The sequence below is a fragment of the Hemibagrus wyckioides genome, linkage group LG16 (assembly GCF_019097595.1).
Source record: "Hemibagrus wyckioides isolate EC202008001 linkage group LG16, SWU_Hwy_1.0, whole genome shotgun sequence".
NCBI classification, from domain to species: Eukaryota; Metazoa; Chordata; class Actinopteri; order Siluriformes; family Bagridae; genus Hemibagrus; species Hemibagrus wyckioides.
Window position 1 is genome coordinate 22,969,438 of NC_080725.1, and position 17,470 is coordinate 22,986,907.

The 17,470-nt window shown below is 38.7% G+C and overlaps 1 protein-coding gene across 2 annotated transcripts; it reads left to right on the forward strand.

Annotated features, from left to right (window-relative positions):
• Positions 1–608: 608 nt before the first annotated feature.
• Positions 609–13,955, forward strand: urm1 (ubiquitin related modifier 1). Of its 2 annotated transcripts, XM_058410978.1 has the most exons (5): positions 609–669; positions 3,810–3,880; positions 11,484–11,565; positions 12,828–12,876; positions 13,469–13,955. In XM_058410978.1, exons 1-5 carry the CDS (start codon positions 635–637, stop codon positions 13,535–13,537), a joined length of 306 nt encoding a protein of 101 aa, XP_058266961.1. In that variant the 5' UTR covers positions 609–634; the 3' UTR covers positions 13,538–13,955. The 2 variants fall into 2 exon arrangements, with proteins under 2 accessions (XP_058266961.1, XP_058266962.1); XM_058410979.1 differs by lacking the exon at positions 12,828–12,876.
• The last annotated feature ends 3,515 nt before the right edge of the window (positions 13,956–17,470 follow it).

The following is a 17,470-nucleotide window of genomic DNA, read 5'->3' on the forward strand; positions in this document are numbered from 1 at the left end:
TTTAAAACCTAATTAGAGCTATTTATTAATTAACAAAGGAACAAAAGCACTGACATATAACGACCACATTGATCTACTACACGTGACATTAATAATGCTAATGTTGTAGACTTTATAAATATAAAACAATACCATCTTCTTAAATTTAAAAGTGACTTCTTATTTATTTATGTCTCTACATTTTTTCTCAGCTATGACTTACATTCAAAAGTGATTTCTTATTTATTTTTCTCCACATTTCTTTACACAAATTATTCATTTGCATTTTATTTATCCATTATAAAATTAGTAAAATATTATATTAATTATATCCATTATTATTTTTTGTCGTGTTGTTATTTCTAACTTTAATGATATGGTACTGTGGATTTTTGTGTTAATTATTTACTGCGCTCATAAACAAAATGTAAAAGAATAAAAATTAAATGTAAATTAAAGTCCAAAGGAAGAATAATAAGGTTATTATTATTTTATATATATATATATATATATATATATATATATATGTATATATATATATATATATATATATATATATATATATATATATACATTTTTGGCGTTATTTTATCGCTTCGGTAATTCGTCATTTCCTGTGAGCGCGATTAACTTTTTCCGGTTTGAGCAGCCTGTCATGGCGGCGCCCATAGCGATACATCTAGAGTTCGGGTTTGTATGATTTTATTGCCCTCGGTACCCGGTTTTAGTTTGTTTGTTTGTTATTTTGCATCACGCGACATGTTGTTGGACACATTAACACTTTTATCACTCCTAAACCGAGCGTTTATTCCAGCTAAATTAAGGCGTTTTGAGGAATCCGCCTCCTCCTGCTCCCGTGTTGTGGCTGTGAATGAGGAGCCGAAGCCCAATTGACTCTCTCACTGAAGCTGGAGTGCACTAGATAGGATGCAGGGCTCATTGTATATCCTGTATAAAGTACACTAATATAGGGAGTGGTGAGGCATTCGGGTTCAGCTAAAATGGCGACTTTTAGTCTTACTTAACAAAGTAACAAGTCGTGTATCGTTTATTTTAAAATAAAATATTTCCTCTGGAATTATTTTTATGCTTTTTAGAATCAAATCGAAAGGATTTTTTTTTTAAGTTTTATCATTTAAACAAATCTATAAATTTGTTTAAACAGGAGTTTCATCCTTAATTTAACGTTTTGAATGAATCAGTACGAAACTTCAGGAAGAGAGTGGAAAAATAAATAAAATGTAAATGGCGAGAAAGGAGAATAGAATTAAACGAGTAGACAAATAGTGCTGGTGGTGTTTTTAATAAACTCTATATTTAATCGAGTTGCTTTGAATAGGAGAATAATATTCAGGTTAGAAGAATGGAGCTGGATGATATCAGAATCTCTGTAACATATTAGGTGTTCTATAACACTATATAATATTAAGATAAGACTAAAGGTGAAAATTACACACAGAACGAATCCTCCTTACTTCTAAACATTTGTTCTTTTTTTTCTTTCCCGTTCCTTCCTAGCTTTGTGACCTGGCTTCTGTTTTTGTTTTAAACAAACCTCTGCTCTTTCTTCTTTCCTTTCCTTTGAGCTGATTACTAAAAACTTTTTGGACTAACAGATGATTGGCTGTAATAAACGAAGCACTAAAAGCATTAATGTTAGTTACTCAGGCCTTTGAACTTTATAGAAATATCTCAGTTCATTTTCTTTCCTCTTTAACCTTTAGAAATGTTTCCAGATTAAACTCATGCCTTTAAATAATTCTGAGCCTTAAATCTTTGTCTGTTCAGTTTATTACGCTTGGTGGATAAAAGCTGAGACTCTGGTGAACACGCCGCAGCGTGAGGTCACGCGTGCTGTAGAAAGTTAACGCTTGGCACAGTATAAAAGTCCTCTCGGCTTTTAAGTTACGGCAGAATGGCGGCTCATTGTGTGTGTTTAAAAGAGCGATGGTGTGTGTGAGCGGCCCGACTGACCCTCTCCGACACTCTGTGCTGCTGGAGCTCGGGCCGGCGGCCAAAAGCTGAGGATCTGGAGGACAACTGGGCTTTCTGCAGGAGATGTGAGCGCTCTTTATGGAGCCTGCACCTGCTGCTGCATCTCCCTCAGCGTCACGCCGCTTCACTAACATCATCACCGCCTCGCTTTCAGACGCTCGCTTCACACCACCACACCAAGCGGGTCGGACTTTAATCTGGATTAGATCAAAGCCCTGTGTGTGGAATAAGCGGCACTTCATCCTGGTTTTAGTTTTAGAGGAAACACGTCGATTCGCTGTGATCCCACTGCTCCGGGATTTTACATTTCACTCGGTTTAATCCTGACCATGAGCCTGCTTTAAAAAAGATCTGCTTTATATTTGAAAATTTTAAACATTTCCAAAGGAAAGAAAACAAATGATTGAAAATGTCATTATGTGAGTATGAGGAAGTGATAGAACTAATCCCAGCTTCATTTAGATAACTGATTTGATGAACCAGCTTTAAATTTCAAAGCAAATTCTCTTTAATTTCATCCTTTTCAGTCATTTCACTGCCTCTGTTTAAGCACAACTGGGCTTTGTTTATCTTTTAATCATTAGATTGTATCTGAAGGAGTTTCTTCTCTCTTGTTAACTCTCTTGTGACAGCAGGTCAGGAGTCTCGTTAAAGGTCTCTACACCCAACAGAGTTCATCTGCTTTAAAAAAAAAATCTCCTTATTAAAGCAGTGGTCAGCAACTGTCTTCCAGATTCACCTTAAATTCACTCTCAGGAAGTCTGACCCTTTAAAGGTTCTTGGGTACCTGGGCTGGGCTCCTGCAAGAACCTTTAAAGAACTTCTGTAGGTGGATCTGCTGCACTGCTGCTTGTTAGAGATCCTGAGTGTAGTTGGGTGTGTGAGATCATCATAAATCACTTTATTGAAGTACAGGCACATGACGACAAGTGATGTGGATTATTTATTGTCTTCATTTGGAACCATGCAAAGAACAGCAAACCGTTAATATGACAAATTGTCTGCTTTATGCAACAAAAAAAGGAGTCATTTTGGGAGTCAAAAGAGTGTCAACTCTTTGATTCTTTGAGTTGATTCTTTGGGTCAACTCTGATTCTTTGAGTCGACTCTTTGATTCTTTATGAGTCAACTCTGATTCTTTTTTAGTTGACTCTTTGATTCTTTATGAGTCAACTCTTTGAGTCGACTCTTTGATTCTTTATGAGTCAAATCTTTTACTCCTAATGAGTCGAATCTTTTACTCCTAATGAGTCGACTCTTTGATTCCTAATGAGTCGACTCTTTGATTCCTTATGAGTCGACTCTTTGACCACGGAATCGGAGTGTGATGGTATTATAATGTTGGAGCTTCTTGTGGTGTGACTGTGGAGGAAAATGAGCCTCTTAATGACCGAGTAAAGGACAAGTGGACGAGAGAAAGTCATGTTTTTGATAGATGACTTTGTTCTAGGAGTCTGAGTGAGTCTCTGAGGGAGAACTGATCTGCTTTTTATCTGTGGCTTTAATTTATACCAAACTCACTTCCTTTTATCCCACTGCTCTGTCCAGTGCTGGACTCTGATTGGTCAGAAGGTGTTGATTAATGTTCTGTAACAGCAGCTGTAGAAATAGCGCAGGTGTATTCGAATTAATATTCTTATAAGTTATCATTTCCATTTCCGTGTATGGAAGGAGTCTCCAGGGTCAGCGCTGTGTAAGCTCATACGGAATCCTTGCTTTTATTTATTTTTTTATCATTATTTATTTATTTGCTGGAAGAGCGTGATGGATGTTCAGATGTACTGAAACATTTCTTTATTTTTTGTGTCTTTTTTGTGTTTTTTTTTCTCTTCCAGAGGAGGAGCTGAACTGCTGTTTAATGGAGTCAAGGATCATCGTGTGACTCTTCCCAGCCAATCAGAGCCCTGTGAGTACACTCAGCACTGCACCAGGGTGTGTGTGTGTGTGTGTGTTGGCGATATGATGTCATAATAGTGACATTACGATCAGTGATGTTAAAACACATTATGAGGTTTTTATTTTAAAAATTATTTTTGTTTATTAACAACTTAATAATTACAAACTAATTGCAAGCAGCTGATATTCATGTTGAAAGTTTGTATTTAATGCTTAAAAGTATAAAACAAAAACTATTGCATCTTTTATCTGCTTTTATTTGTTTTTCCTGCTCATTAAGTCATTTTGATATACATATATGTATATATGTGTGTATGTGTATATATATATATATATATATATATGACTTTGTGTCTAAAAACTGATTTGTCTTTGATGATGTCACAAACTAGGCTCAGATTCTTTTAGCCAATCGCATCTTGTATGCAAATGACTAGAGGCTGATACTCTAGAAAGTTTAAGCTACAGAAACCGTGAACGTTGGCGATGAACAGATGGTGGTTGTCGTGGTAACATGACATGTATATATATCGTTAGTGGGCAGGAGGGGAGGGGTCCTAATTTGCATATCCATGTATATTCATAGAGTGTCGCATTTTTAATGAGGGCGAAGAAAAATGGGAGTCTTCCTGAAGGGGTTTCCCCTGGATAGTTGAAGGTTCTTGGCTTGCTACAGGGGTTCTACATGGAACCTTATGGAAGAGGAAGACTGTGGAAGAGTTCTGCCTCAGAGGGGAGGAAAAGAAAAGAACCCTACAGAGAGCTAGATTGATAAGAGTTCTCAACGATATTGATCTGATTATTAATGTGTAGTCGATGTTCCTTAGTCATTTGTAATAAGCCTTTTGGGGGAAAGTATGTTCCTCGAGGGTTCCTTTGACTGTTAATGGTTCTAGATCTGTACTTCTTCTGAACAGGAAGTCCTTCAGAGAATTTTGATTGATGTACAGAGTGTAGTTTAACAGGAAGACATTGGTCAGAAGGTGTTGAGGAATTTTTCTAAAAGATCTAGAGGGATTTTCCAGCAGCTCGGACAGTAACACAGCTGCAAGTGGTGTAAGAGGAATAAAGTGCTGCTGCTGGAACGAGGTAAAGGCGAGCGAACATAAAGGCGAGTTCCTCAGAGATAACTGGGAGCCATATCGAACCTCCTCGTACCTTCAGAAGTGACTTTCCCTCTTTGTCTCCAAATCAATTCATGACTATTCTCGTTATCGACAACTTAATTAGCTCCATACATCTCGCCTCGTGTCCGTCCCTTAGGCCGAGGCAGGAATACGCTGGTGGAGAGGAGACTTTTCTTTCTTCTTGGATTTATTTATTTATTTATTTTTACCTCAGACCAAAAATATTTGGAATGAAATTAAATTTTCAAGAAAGCTTGTACATAAATAATGGGCAGAAAATTCACTCTTACTTTATTTAATGTTGAGTTTAAATTTGAAAAAAAATTCTTCAAAAAAATAAATAAATACCTAGCAATGAAAATGAGATCCCAAAATATTAAGCATTTTTATTTATATATCTTTTCTTTGTTTTTATTTATTTTTTATTTATTTATTTTTAAGAGTTTTACTATCAAATCAGCTGTGTCTAATCATATATTTTTTATAATTTTTTTTTTAATTATCGAAATTTATTTTTAGTGTATCCGAAAAGTGAGAGTTTATCATGATATTGTCGTTATATCGTCAAATCGCCGAGCTCCAATCCTGAGGAATCTCCTCTCTCGCTTTTCTCTTCTTCTTCACTTTCACTTAAACAACAATAGAGTTGAACCCTGTGTCCATCCTCCTCCTCCTCCTCCTCCTCCTTCTCCTCCTCCACCAACATCTGTGAGCCTCCTCAGCCTCGGCTATTCTCTCTCTAACTGCTCCATTATGGAGGCTCTTTCACTTGTAAATGTGGTCAGTGATATTGTCGATGTGTCTTTTATGCCCAGTGCCGGGGTCACACTGAAGGTATGGAGCGGGGTAGGGGTGCGAGGAGGGAGGCATAGCCCAGGAGGGAGGGATGACGCTTACAAAGCCCAGAGTGCTGCCGGTTTTGTGTGCAGTCATTTTTCTTTGGAGAGGGGGATGATGTGGTGTGTTTCTGCTTTTGAAAGAAAGATCCTCCTCTCTCGGATTCCTGCAGGCTTCACGGTGGGACTCGGGGGTGAAAGTGATGTCGAGGGTGAGGAGAACGCGGGCAGAGATGTTAAACCATGACTCAGTATGAGGAAGATTACGATAACGATTAAATCCTTATGATCCTTATACCTGACGGATCAGAGCATTTTACTCTACAGCTGTTACTCTGGAGACCCGAAACTGGTTCCTCCTGATGCTGGAATCAATTCAGTTTCATCTGCATAACACTTTTAACAGTGGACATATAACAGAAATATAAAAGCTCAGAATAAAAATGACTACGTTTAAAAATTAAATGTATCCCTAATGAGTGAGTCAGAGATGACGGTGATGAGGGAAAAACTTCCTGAGACGATTTGAGGAAGAAATCTGGAGAGGAACCAGACTGAAAACAGAACCTCATCCTCATCTGGGATCATTATAAACATCAGAAAGTGGGATTAAAATTGTTATAAACACCAGAGAGTGGGATTATAAATCATTATAAACACCAGAGAGTGGGATTATAATTCATTATAAACACCAGAAAGTGGGATTAAAATTGTTATAAACACCAGAGAGTGGGATTATAATTCATTATAAACACCAGAGAGCGGGATTATAAATCATTATAAACACCAGAGAGCGGGATTATAAATCATTATAAACACCAGAGAGCGGGATTATAAATCATTATAAACACCAGAGAGCGGGATTATAAATCATTATAAACACCAGAGAGCGGGATTATAAATCATTATAAACACCAGAGAGCGGGATTATAAATCATTATAAACACCAGAGAGCGGGATTATAAATCATTATAAACACCAGAGAGCGGGATTATAAATCATTATAAACACCAGAGAGCGGGATTATAAATCATTATAAACACCAGAGAGCGGGATTATAAATCATTATAAACACTGAGAGTGGGATTATAATTCATTATAAACACCAGAGAGCGGGATTATAATTCATTATAAACACCAGTGAGCGGGATTATAATTCATTATAAACACCAGAGAGTGGGATTATAATTCATTATAAACACCAGAGAGCGGGATTATAATTCATTATAAACACCAGAGAGCGGGATTATAATTCATTATAAACACCAGAGAGTGGGATTATAATTCATTATAAACACCAGAGAGCGGGATTATAATTCATTATAAACACCAGTGAGCGGGATTATAATTCATTATAAACACAAAGAGTGGGATTATAATTCATTATAAACACCAGAGAGCGGGATTATAATTCATTATAAACACCAGAGAGTGGGATTATAAATCATTATAAACACCAGAGAGTGGGATTATAATTCATTATAAACACCAGAGAGTGGGATTATAATTCATTATAAACACCAGTGAGCGGGATTATAATTCATTATAAACACAGAGTGGGATTATAAATCATTATAAACACAGAGATATTTACACACAAAATATATACATTTCTCACTGATTCCTTGCATTCAGCTGGTTCTTGATCTCAAATATTGCTTTGCATGTAGCTTCTCCTGAAATGTTTATGGAAGGAGTCTCCAGTGTCAGTGCTGTGGAAATGGCAGGACGGATTGGACTGGACCACTGGTTAGATTAGACTCAGGTTTTGACACAAAGCTCAACTTCACTCTCATTTTTTTTCTTCTGGTCTTTCAGAGCGTTCTGTTTATTTAGCTGTAGCACAGATTGTGTGTAAGGTCAGGTAAATGTTTCTGTATGCGTGTGTGTGTGTTGCCTCCCCCCCCCAACACACTGAGTTTGCAAACATTCAGAAGTGTGTGTTTTACTGGACCTCCAAACCTCCATAAAACAACAGGAGTAGAAAGCAGCGGGGTCATCACCATGACGCTGGAGTCACCACGACAACCGGACCACAAAAGTGAACCCTGAGAGGGAATGTGGACCTTCCTAAGGCCAGAGGATGACCTTGGATCTCGTGTGTGTGTGTGTGTGTGTGTGTGTGTGTGAGAGAGAGAGAGAGAGAGAGAGAGAAAGTGAAATATCTCACTCACTCACTCGGTGTCATGGATGGCTGATCGTGATCACTCAGCGAAATCCCCGCCCCAAATTTCTGGTTTATGCTCCAAATCCTTGAGTGATTGATGAGCTCACACACACACACACACACACATGCCATTGTCACAGACGTCTCTCTTATCGCTATCAGGATGAATGACGTCAGCTCCTCCCACCCGCAGACCCAAACAACAATGACGGCTGTTGTGCATAAACGTACCACCTAAAAACCCATGCTTAGCCTCGCTTAGCCGCCACGCTACACGCCTTCATCCTCCTTCTCAACCGCTATCCCAGCATGCACCTGTGATGGCCACTATGATGCAGACTGCTCCCTTGTCCCCTCCCTTTCCCCCTCCTCCTCCTCATCCTCTCCACTGCTTTTTTATGAGTGTAAAAAGCAGTATTGATGAAGGTGTAGGAATCTTTGCTCGGTTTGTAGGACACGCCCTCGCTTTCCTTTTTATTAAAACTTGCCCCAGTGGAGGAATGATGAGCTCCAAAGTGATTGCTTCTGTTTTTAGCCTCGTGCTCTCGGTGCACGTCGATATTCATTGCCTGGACACTGCACCGAGGCAGGCATCACTCTTCAGTATGGACGCCGGGGCGCGGGCCGGACGGCCTGCGAGGTAACGCCGATCGTTACGCGGCCGAGGAGCTTGACAGCGATCCAATTAACCTGAAACAGCCTCCATCGCTCGCCTGCTGCCTTTCACAGCGAGAGTGAAGGAGCGCGCTGCACGCATGCTGATGCTGACGCTCTGAAAAGCTCCATCTCTGCTGCGAAACCCAGCCAGAGCTTCCTGACGTTCCTCTGTTTACACTCAGTACACCGGCACAATGGCCGACTCGCTCATCCTGCGCCGGAGAGTCACCGTGTCCCATGTCTCCTGTCTCATGTCTCCTCCAACACTACCCCCACCCCACCCCACCCCACTGCCCCTGCACCGTGTTCCCCTGGAGTCTGAGTCACTGCGGAGGTTTCACTGATCTCACTGGACCCCAGAAACAGAACACAGGAAAGAAACGAGGAGACGACACGGGCCAGGCTGCTGAAATGGGAAGGAAGGAGTAAATACAAGGAGGGACAAGATAAAAGGGAATGAGTGGAGTGAAGGAAGGAAGGAAGTGAAAGATGAGTAAAAGAATGGCGGAGAGAAGAGAGCAATAGAAAAAAACGGGGAAAGCAGGAAGGTTAGAAACGAAAGGAGGAAATAAGAAACTAAAAAAAGCAGAAAGAATGAAGTAAATTGGAACGAAAAAGAAACTGAAGGAAGAGATAAATGAAATACAATACACAAGAAAGGGAAGGAACAAACAAATGGAAGGAAGGAAAGAGAGAGAAATGAAGGAATAAATACATAAAAGAAGGGAAGAAGGAGGGAGAAAATAACGGAATGAGTGGAGGGAAGGAAGATAGGAAGGAAGGACAATATGTAAGGAGGGGAAGAAAGACATGGAAGAGGAAGAAAGAAGTGAAAGATGAGTAAAAGAAAAGCAAAAAGATGGAAAAAAGAAATAGAGAAAAAGGGGGAAAGCAGAGAAGTAAGGAAGGAAGGAAAATAAAGAGAGGAAAGACAAAAAAGCAGAAAAAATGAAGTACACTGGAAAAAGGAACCGAAGAAAGTGATAAAGGAAGTACAGTACACGAGGAAGGAAGGAGAAATGAATAAATAAATACATAAAGGAGGAACAAAATAGAATGGAATGAGTAGAGTGAAGGAAGATATAAAGGAAGGACAATGAGTAAGGAGAGGAAAAAACACAAAAGGAAGAGAAAAAGGAAGGAAGTGAAAGATGAGTAACAGAAGAGCAAAAAGATGGAAGAAATCAGGGAAAGGAAAGGAAGAAAAAGACAAATAAAGCAGAACAAAGGAACTTAATGAAAAGATAAAGGAAGTACAATACACGAGGAAGGGAAGGAACAAACAAATACATAAAGAAAGGAGGGAAGGAAAGAAGGAGGGACAAAATAATTGAATGAGTGGAGTGAAGGACAATAAGTACGGAGAAAAAGAAAGACAAAAGAAGAAAGGGATAGAACAAAGCAAAAAAGGCAGAAAAAAAGAAGGAAGTGAATGATTAGATAAAGGAAGATTTTAAAAAAGGTGGAAGAAAATAATTTGAAGGGGACAGCAGAGAAGGATGGAATGAAGGAAGAAAACTGGAAAGGAAAAACAAAAAAGCTGAAAAGAAGCAAGGAAAAGATAAAGGAAGTACAGTACAGCACAGGAAGGAAGGAAAACAGAAAGCAGAAAAGAAAGAAAATAGGAAGAAATGAAAAAGGAGACAAGTATAAAATACGGTGGAAATTTGGAGAGATAAGAGGAACTGAAGGAAGAGGAAAGGCGAGGAGGGAAGAGGAAGGAAACAGAAAGGAGTAAAGAAACAGTAAAAGGAATGAAAAAAGGAAGAAGGGAATAAAAAGTCTGAGATGAAATACAGCAGCGTCGTGTCGAAATCTCTCGCTTTTCTCCTTAAAAGTATACAGCAGACCCATGACAGTTTAGCTCATTATACACCAGCTAGCCTTCATTATTATCATTGTTGTTGTTGTTGTTTGTAACAGAAAGCTCTGTCTCTACAGCTGACTGAAGCATGTTTATTTCACGTGTCTCCTCCCATCCTGACCTTCTCGTGTTGGCTCCTCGTGTGTCATATGGATGTCTGGTGTTTTTGTCTTTTTTATGAATACCAAACATTTATATTTCTGGCTGCTTGTTTAATCAAACCAGAGCATCTTCTGTCTGATGTGGAGCTCTTCCTCTTCCTCTCCCTCCTCGTCTGGAGCTCCATCTCCCCTGTTTCAGGGAGGAAAGTGGTTCAGTCCTGTAATGGAGGCTGATGATGCTGTGTTGATGTTGCTGGACCACAGACTCGCTGTGTGTTCTGTCACTGTTCACTGTATAGCCCCACACACACACACACACACACACACACACAAACACAATGGTGTCGCATTTTAACGTGCCTGGACCGTTCCATTTGTATTGTTTACAGTGTTTTTATGCTGTGTCTTTACGAAGTGATGAATGAAATGGTGTGATTATAAATGAGGACGCCGCTTTACACACACAGTCCTTCTGTTTCATTTGAACTCCAACACGGGGAGCGTTTAACGCTTACATCCATCAATCATCCTGCTCTCCTCTGCATTATTTCCACGCTGTAGAAACACCACATTACGGAGACGTCACGTTCCCAAAAAAACCCTGATTCTCCGTCCCGTGGCGCTTCACCTCCGCGTCACTCGCCATCGAGATACTAAACCTCGTATTTTTATCCGAATGGGTGTTTTGCGGCGTGTCGCAGTATTTTAATGCTTTCCTTTTCCATACATCAGCACCGTTCCCTCCTTAAACCCGAACCCCGCCCTCCCACCGTCGCCGGGCCCTGTCGCGCCACTTCGACCGAATCTGTCTCTCCCTGCACTCTGACCTCTAACCTTTGACCCACGGTGGCTCTTTTGCAGGGGACATGAAGCAGCTGCTGGTGTGGATTCAGGAGAACCTGCTGAAGGAGAGGCCCGAGCTCTTTGTGCAGGGAGATTCTGTGTAAGCGTACGCACACACACACACACACACACACACAGAGAAATGTACATGTCTTTGCTGGACAACAGATAAAAACACACTCTTAATAAATATATTACATTTCGAAACGTTGCATGAATGTTATTTGAATGTTATTTTAAGGTTATATTAAGGTTCTGTATGTTTTAGAGATTTCTACAGATTACTAGCCTAAAAGATCACAGATTAAAAGCTCCATTCATGGCGATTTGATGAAATTTCCAGCTGTTTTGCTCTTTCAACATGATGAATGTGTCACCGTATTGCTTTTTCACACGCCGCACTACAATTCCTACACGTTTTTATATCATTAATGCAGAAATCCATCCATCACCTCGGTGGGATGATTTAATCTTTTATATAGCACTGTATAGATTTTGCAACATGGCAGAAATTCAGGTGCTGAACTTTAATCCTGCGCATGACCAAGCGTCAGATGTGTGACCGCCGTACACTGTTGTTTAATATTATTCTCTATTACAGGCACCATAGGGCCACGTCGGATTGTTAATAATACATCAAATTAGACGATTTAAATCTGATTTAAATCACTTGGTTTATATTTTATATATAATTTGTTTTTAGTCTACCAGGACAAATATTTTTAAAAATAATGTTTATGAATTTATTCTCAATCTCAGTAGCGGCTTGGTTTATGCCTTTGAACAGTTTTGTTATATTTATTTATTTATTTTTAAACTTTTTGTCTAAATGGAATGAAACCGCTTAAAGAAATGAAAGAGTACAAACCGTTCCTGTGTAAAATGATGTAAGAACGAAATCAAACAGCATCATGTCCATAGCAGAATAGCATTAAAAGAAAATATTACTGTAAGGAAAATTAATAAAAAAAGCATATTAAACATTACAGCCTCGTTCGCTTTTATGCGACATGAACAGAGCGAGCAGATCCTCTCAAGATAAATATTCCGAGTGCATCCGAAAGGAATTTTTACAGCTTTAATATTTACTCCAAATGTCGTTTTATAGAGAAAAACGCAGTAACGCCACCGAGACGAGCTGCACCTAGGCTGCGCTCTGTTGTGTTTCAGCAAAAGATTTATTATTAAAGCTGCCAATCTAGCGTCTGGTACTTTAGAGCTTTCATGATTTTTTTCCCCCTCGTTATCTGTCTATTGACATGTTGTAGAAATTGTAGTGAAGCAGCTTTATGCTTTACGTCGATGTTATCAGTGGATCACGGGCGAGCGAACGAGGAAACGTCTCTGTTTTCTCTTGCACAGGAGACCCGGCATTCTTGTATTGATCAACGATGCAGACTGGGAACTGATGGTGAGATCTGTGTGTGTGTGTGTGTGTGTGTGTGTGTGTGTGTGTCTATGATCAGATCAGTCCACTTCCTCCGTTTTAATGACTTGCTCATTTTTTTGGACCGCGTGTCACTTCTTTTCTCCGTCCGTCTGATGTGCAGGATGGCCGCTCTGGGTCAGTCGTTCAGGCAGAACCGCATATCGGCATCTACATGTAATTTACGCAAACCCGGTCAATGAGGGAAAAGTCGATGTCTTGACGACTGTCGATGATGGTCAAAAACCCACAAATCAAGCACTGATTTAAAATCGGGTAGCGGGTCGCTCCTTTTTACGGCTTTAACATAAATCTCGTTTGTAATAGCTTTTAGCTCGGCCCCTCGTCTCATGCGGCCGCTAATAAACATCGAACGAGTGATTTGCTTTTTAAGGCCCTTTTCAAGAAATATTCGCCACGGATCATTAAAGCTAATGGTGGTGTTTTGTGTGTGTGTGTTTTGTTTGTTTTGTTGTTTTCGTTTAATAAATAACTAGAAATCATAAGTGTTTAATCAGTCTGTGTGTGTATGTGTGTGTGTGTGTGTGTGTGTGTGTGTGTGTGTGTGTGTGTGTAGGGTGAACTGGAGTACCAGCTTCAGGACCAGGACAATATTGTGTTCATCTCCACACTTCATGGAGGTTAACGGACTCTAAAAGAACACACACACATATACATACACACCATATATCCACGCCTTCGTTCCCGATGCTCTTCGCTACCCATCCCCCATCCTCCAATCTCTCAACCAATCCTGTGAGCCTGTCTTGATTTGTTTAGATTTTTTCGCCCAATAAAACTGAACGTCGGTGGAAGACGGCTCGAGACAGGATGGTCTCGGCGCTCTACCTGCCCCTCGGTTCGATGGACGGGGCCACATCGGGGCGCATTCAGAGGTCATCCCGTCTAGCCGACGTCCAGATGGATTCTCCAGAGACGTTCACCAATCACTCACAATCTCGCCTCCAAACGGCAAAATATCCATTTTCATTTGTTTATGTCTGGACATCCTGTTTTTTTTCTCTTGTTTTTTGAATAAATAAATGTTTTTTATTTTAGAATGATATTTTTTCCTAGATGTAAATGCCACTTTTTGTTGGAGAACAATGGCCAGATTTAATAAACGCCTCACTGATGCTGAGGTTCATGGTAAAAGTCAAATATAAAGGCTTAAGTATAATACATATCAGCTGCCGGTCTCATAGCTTTGGATCTACTCGGAGCTCGTCCACGACACCTTGACATTTTATCTCCTTTTTTTAAAAAAGAAGAAAATGATATAAGCAATCTCTATCTGAAGGATGCTGAACAGGAGAGTTTTTGCACCCAGTGTCACCAGATCAGAATTTTTTTTTTTTTTCCTAAACGAATGTTAGTGCCTTGGGTCATTTTTATAAAACATTTTTTGAGGCTTTTTTAAATATATTTTTTAATATTATTAAATAATTATAATAATAAATATTAATATATTATAATAAATAATATAATTATTATTTAATATAATATTTTTTAAAATATTTTTTAAATCATTTATTTATTTAGTTATTTCAGAAATTACCAGTCGCACAGCATTTATTTAATAACACAATGCAGTGAGTGCAGATTTATTTTGTAGAATAATTTTGTATTTTTTTTTAAATAGATATTTTAAATTTCATTTAATAAATACTTTATGTTGTATTTTTTTTTACTTTTAATATTTAGATTTAGTATCATTTACTAATGTATGTTTTATCATAAATGTTACATGATTTAATCACACACACACACATATAGTGAGGTGGTTTATAGAGAATCCGGTTGAAATCAGTCTCAAATCTTTCACTTCTCTTTTCATCCCTTCTTTGGATGATGTAGCATTAATCCAGTGTTTTATACCTTCAACACAAAGCCTTTAAATCTTTTTTTTTTTTTTAGTTAGGAGCGTGGCAGGCCTGATTTCCATCTCCACATCCTACAGAAACAATAGCAGTAAACAGTGCATGGTCTTTTTTTGTTGCAGATTGATTTTGATCCTACTTTAAGACCCATTTCCTGATCCTGGGGTCCCCTGGAATATTCATTAGGGGCGAACCCGCGGGATCCACTGAAGAGTCGATTTGCAACGGAAAACTGTATGATAATAGTGTAGCCTAACTATAATACAAATGCTAATGAGCTGGAGGGAGAGAGAAAACACCCCAGTGTCAGTGTTTGAGTTGTGTGTGTGTGTGTGTGTGTGTGTGTGTGTGTGTGTGTGTGTGTGTGTGTGCGCGTGCAGGCAGATGAAGAGAGTAAACATTGTTCTCCTGCGGCGTGACCTGTCAGGGAGGTCAGGAGTTAAAATGGCGCCCGATTATTAGAGCCAGTTCCTTTTATGACTTTTATAGCGAGGTTTTAAAAAGAGTTACATTTTTTTTAACTTTTAGCATTTTGCCCTCGACCAAGAAGGCTGTAATCTAACTTAAAAATCAACCTGATATAAAAAAATGTCCAGGATGAAGTGTCAACCATCTGCTAGGAGGATGAGGGACGTCTGTGAAATTAAGCTGTGCAGAAAGTAACCTCCATCTTTGGACTTAAAACAGCTGGACATTATGTCAGTCAGTCATCTATACCTGAAATTAATTTTGTAACTTCTTCTGCTCTTGTTTTAGCCTTTCATGCTTTTATTGGCTTTGTTTTTTGTTACAAATGATCACATCAATTCTCTGTTACACATCTTCTATCCTCGGCTGTGATGGATGATCTAAGGTGGCTTGAGGGAGTCGAGTCCTGTCAAGCCTACACAGCTGAGCTTCTAAAGCTTAAACATTCTGTTCATGCAGGAGGCCAAATGGCGTCTGTGGCCCGCTAGCCTACAGCATTGACCATGAATACCAGCAGAACATACACATCTGCAGGACTATGGGTTTTCCAAGTGAGATCCAAGTACCATTAGAGGTCTGGGAAACATAAGCAGTGGTCCATGACTTTGTAAAATGGCTGAGATCTTCATGACCCACTGTTATTGTTGTTATAGATGTTAATTACTAAGACAGTTGATTTGAATGGGTTTAAATAATGCCACATTGTATTTAACAGCTATTTTATTAAATCTAAAAAAAAAACCATTTGAAAAAATTTAATAGGATACAGTATGTAACTGGTTTGTCTGGAGAGTCTGAGAATAATACATTTTAATGCGTCTAACAAAAAGAAAAATAATGGAAGTCTACGCACATACTAAAAAAATGCTTAGAACAATATATTTGTGCAAAAAATATATATTTTTTACACTAGTAGGTCTAAATGTTGCACTTACAGCAATATAATAATACAAAATAATTGTATAATCATAAATATTGTATATTCACGAATTGTTCATTAAAATCACATTGTGTGGTCCAGTCCATTGGGTGCGTAATGATAATGAATATATTTTTGCACGTGCGTTTTGTTAATGTTTCTTTTTAGATTAGAACCTTAAAGGTGCGCTAATTTAAAGGTTTTGGAAAGAACTGATTGTTTATATTGTGTTATAGAAAGGATAGTGATTTTTCTTGATTTAAAAGTGGACTGAATAGAGTCCTGTTAATTCGGTGTAATAAATGAGTGTGACACTGTAGTCCCTACGTCATTACCTGTAATATATACAGTATATAGGCTACTCCCTATATAGGACATGGGACGTTTCCTCAGCGTGAAAGCTAAACTATAATTAGCCCTCGAGCTTTCTCAGCCTAGTTTTTTCCTCAGCAATCGTAGGCCATGTTTTCTGCTTCGTTTTGGAAGATGGTAAAGTCGTAATTCAGGATGGAGGTATATTCGGGATTTTTTAGCGTGAAAACTGTAATAATGTTAGCTGAGGAGAAAGACGGTGCGCGCGCTCGTGGCGCCAAACTGCAAGATCAAAATGGCGGGAGAAAGATAAAGCTGTATAGGGTGTGTGATAGGTTATAACAATTAGCACGGAGAGTAGTGTCAACCCTCAGAGTACAGTTTCATTTCAGTCAGGTGTCATTTTTAAACAGTATGTTTCGCAAAATGAGGTGTTTTCTCCTCGATTCTCGTCAGTATCATGGCGGCCATTCCTGTCAGCATCAAGGCCCTGGACTGATATTAGCCCAGTTTAGCGTCATGTGATATGCCCTAAAATCATTTCAGATTTTACATACATTATTTAAGATTCGTTTATTTTTTAGCTAAGCTTTATCTTTCGTTGGAAAGAACCTCAATTCGTCGTTTTGTTTATTTAGTTTCATTTATTAGATGAAAAAAACGTGTAATAAACACGAGTGTTTCTTCACAGAGACACGTATTTAAGATATTAGTTTCCTTGGAACTACAGAATAATTTAAAGACAAGCAAATTAATATAGCTATTTTGACAAGGTGCCAGGATTGGTTTGTTTTTGGAAGAAAAAGAACGTTTATTTAATGTTCCATTATTTATAACTGGTGCTTAAGATGACGTTTAAATCTTGGTATTTAATGAAATTATATGATTTTATCATGTTCCAGAAACGAAATTATAATGATATCCGTCGTCCTATTCGTCATGTTTACACGTGTACCTGAATGAAACCTTATTAACATTTCCATGAAGCTTAATTCGAATT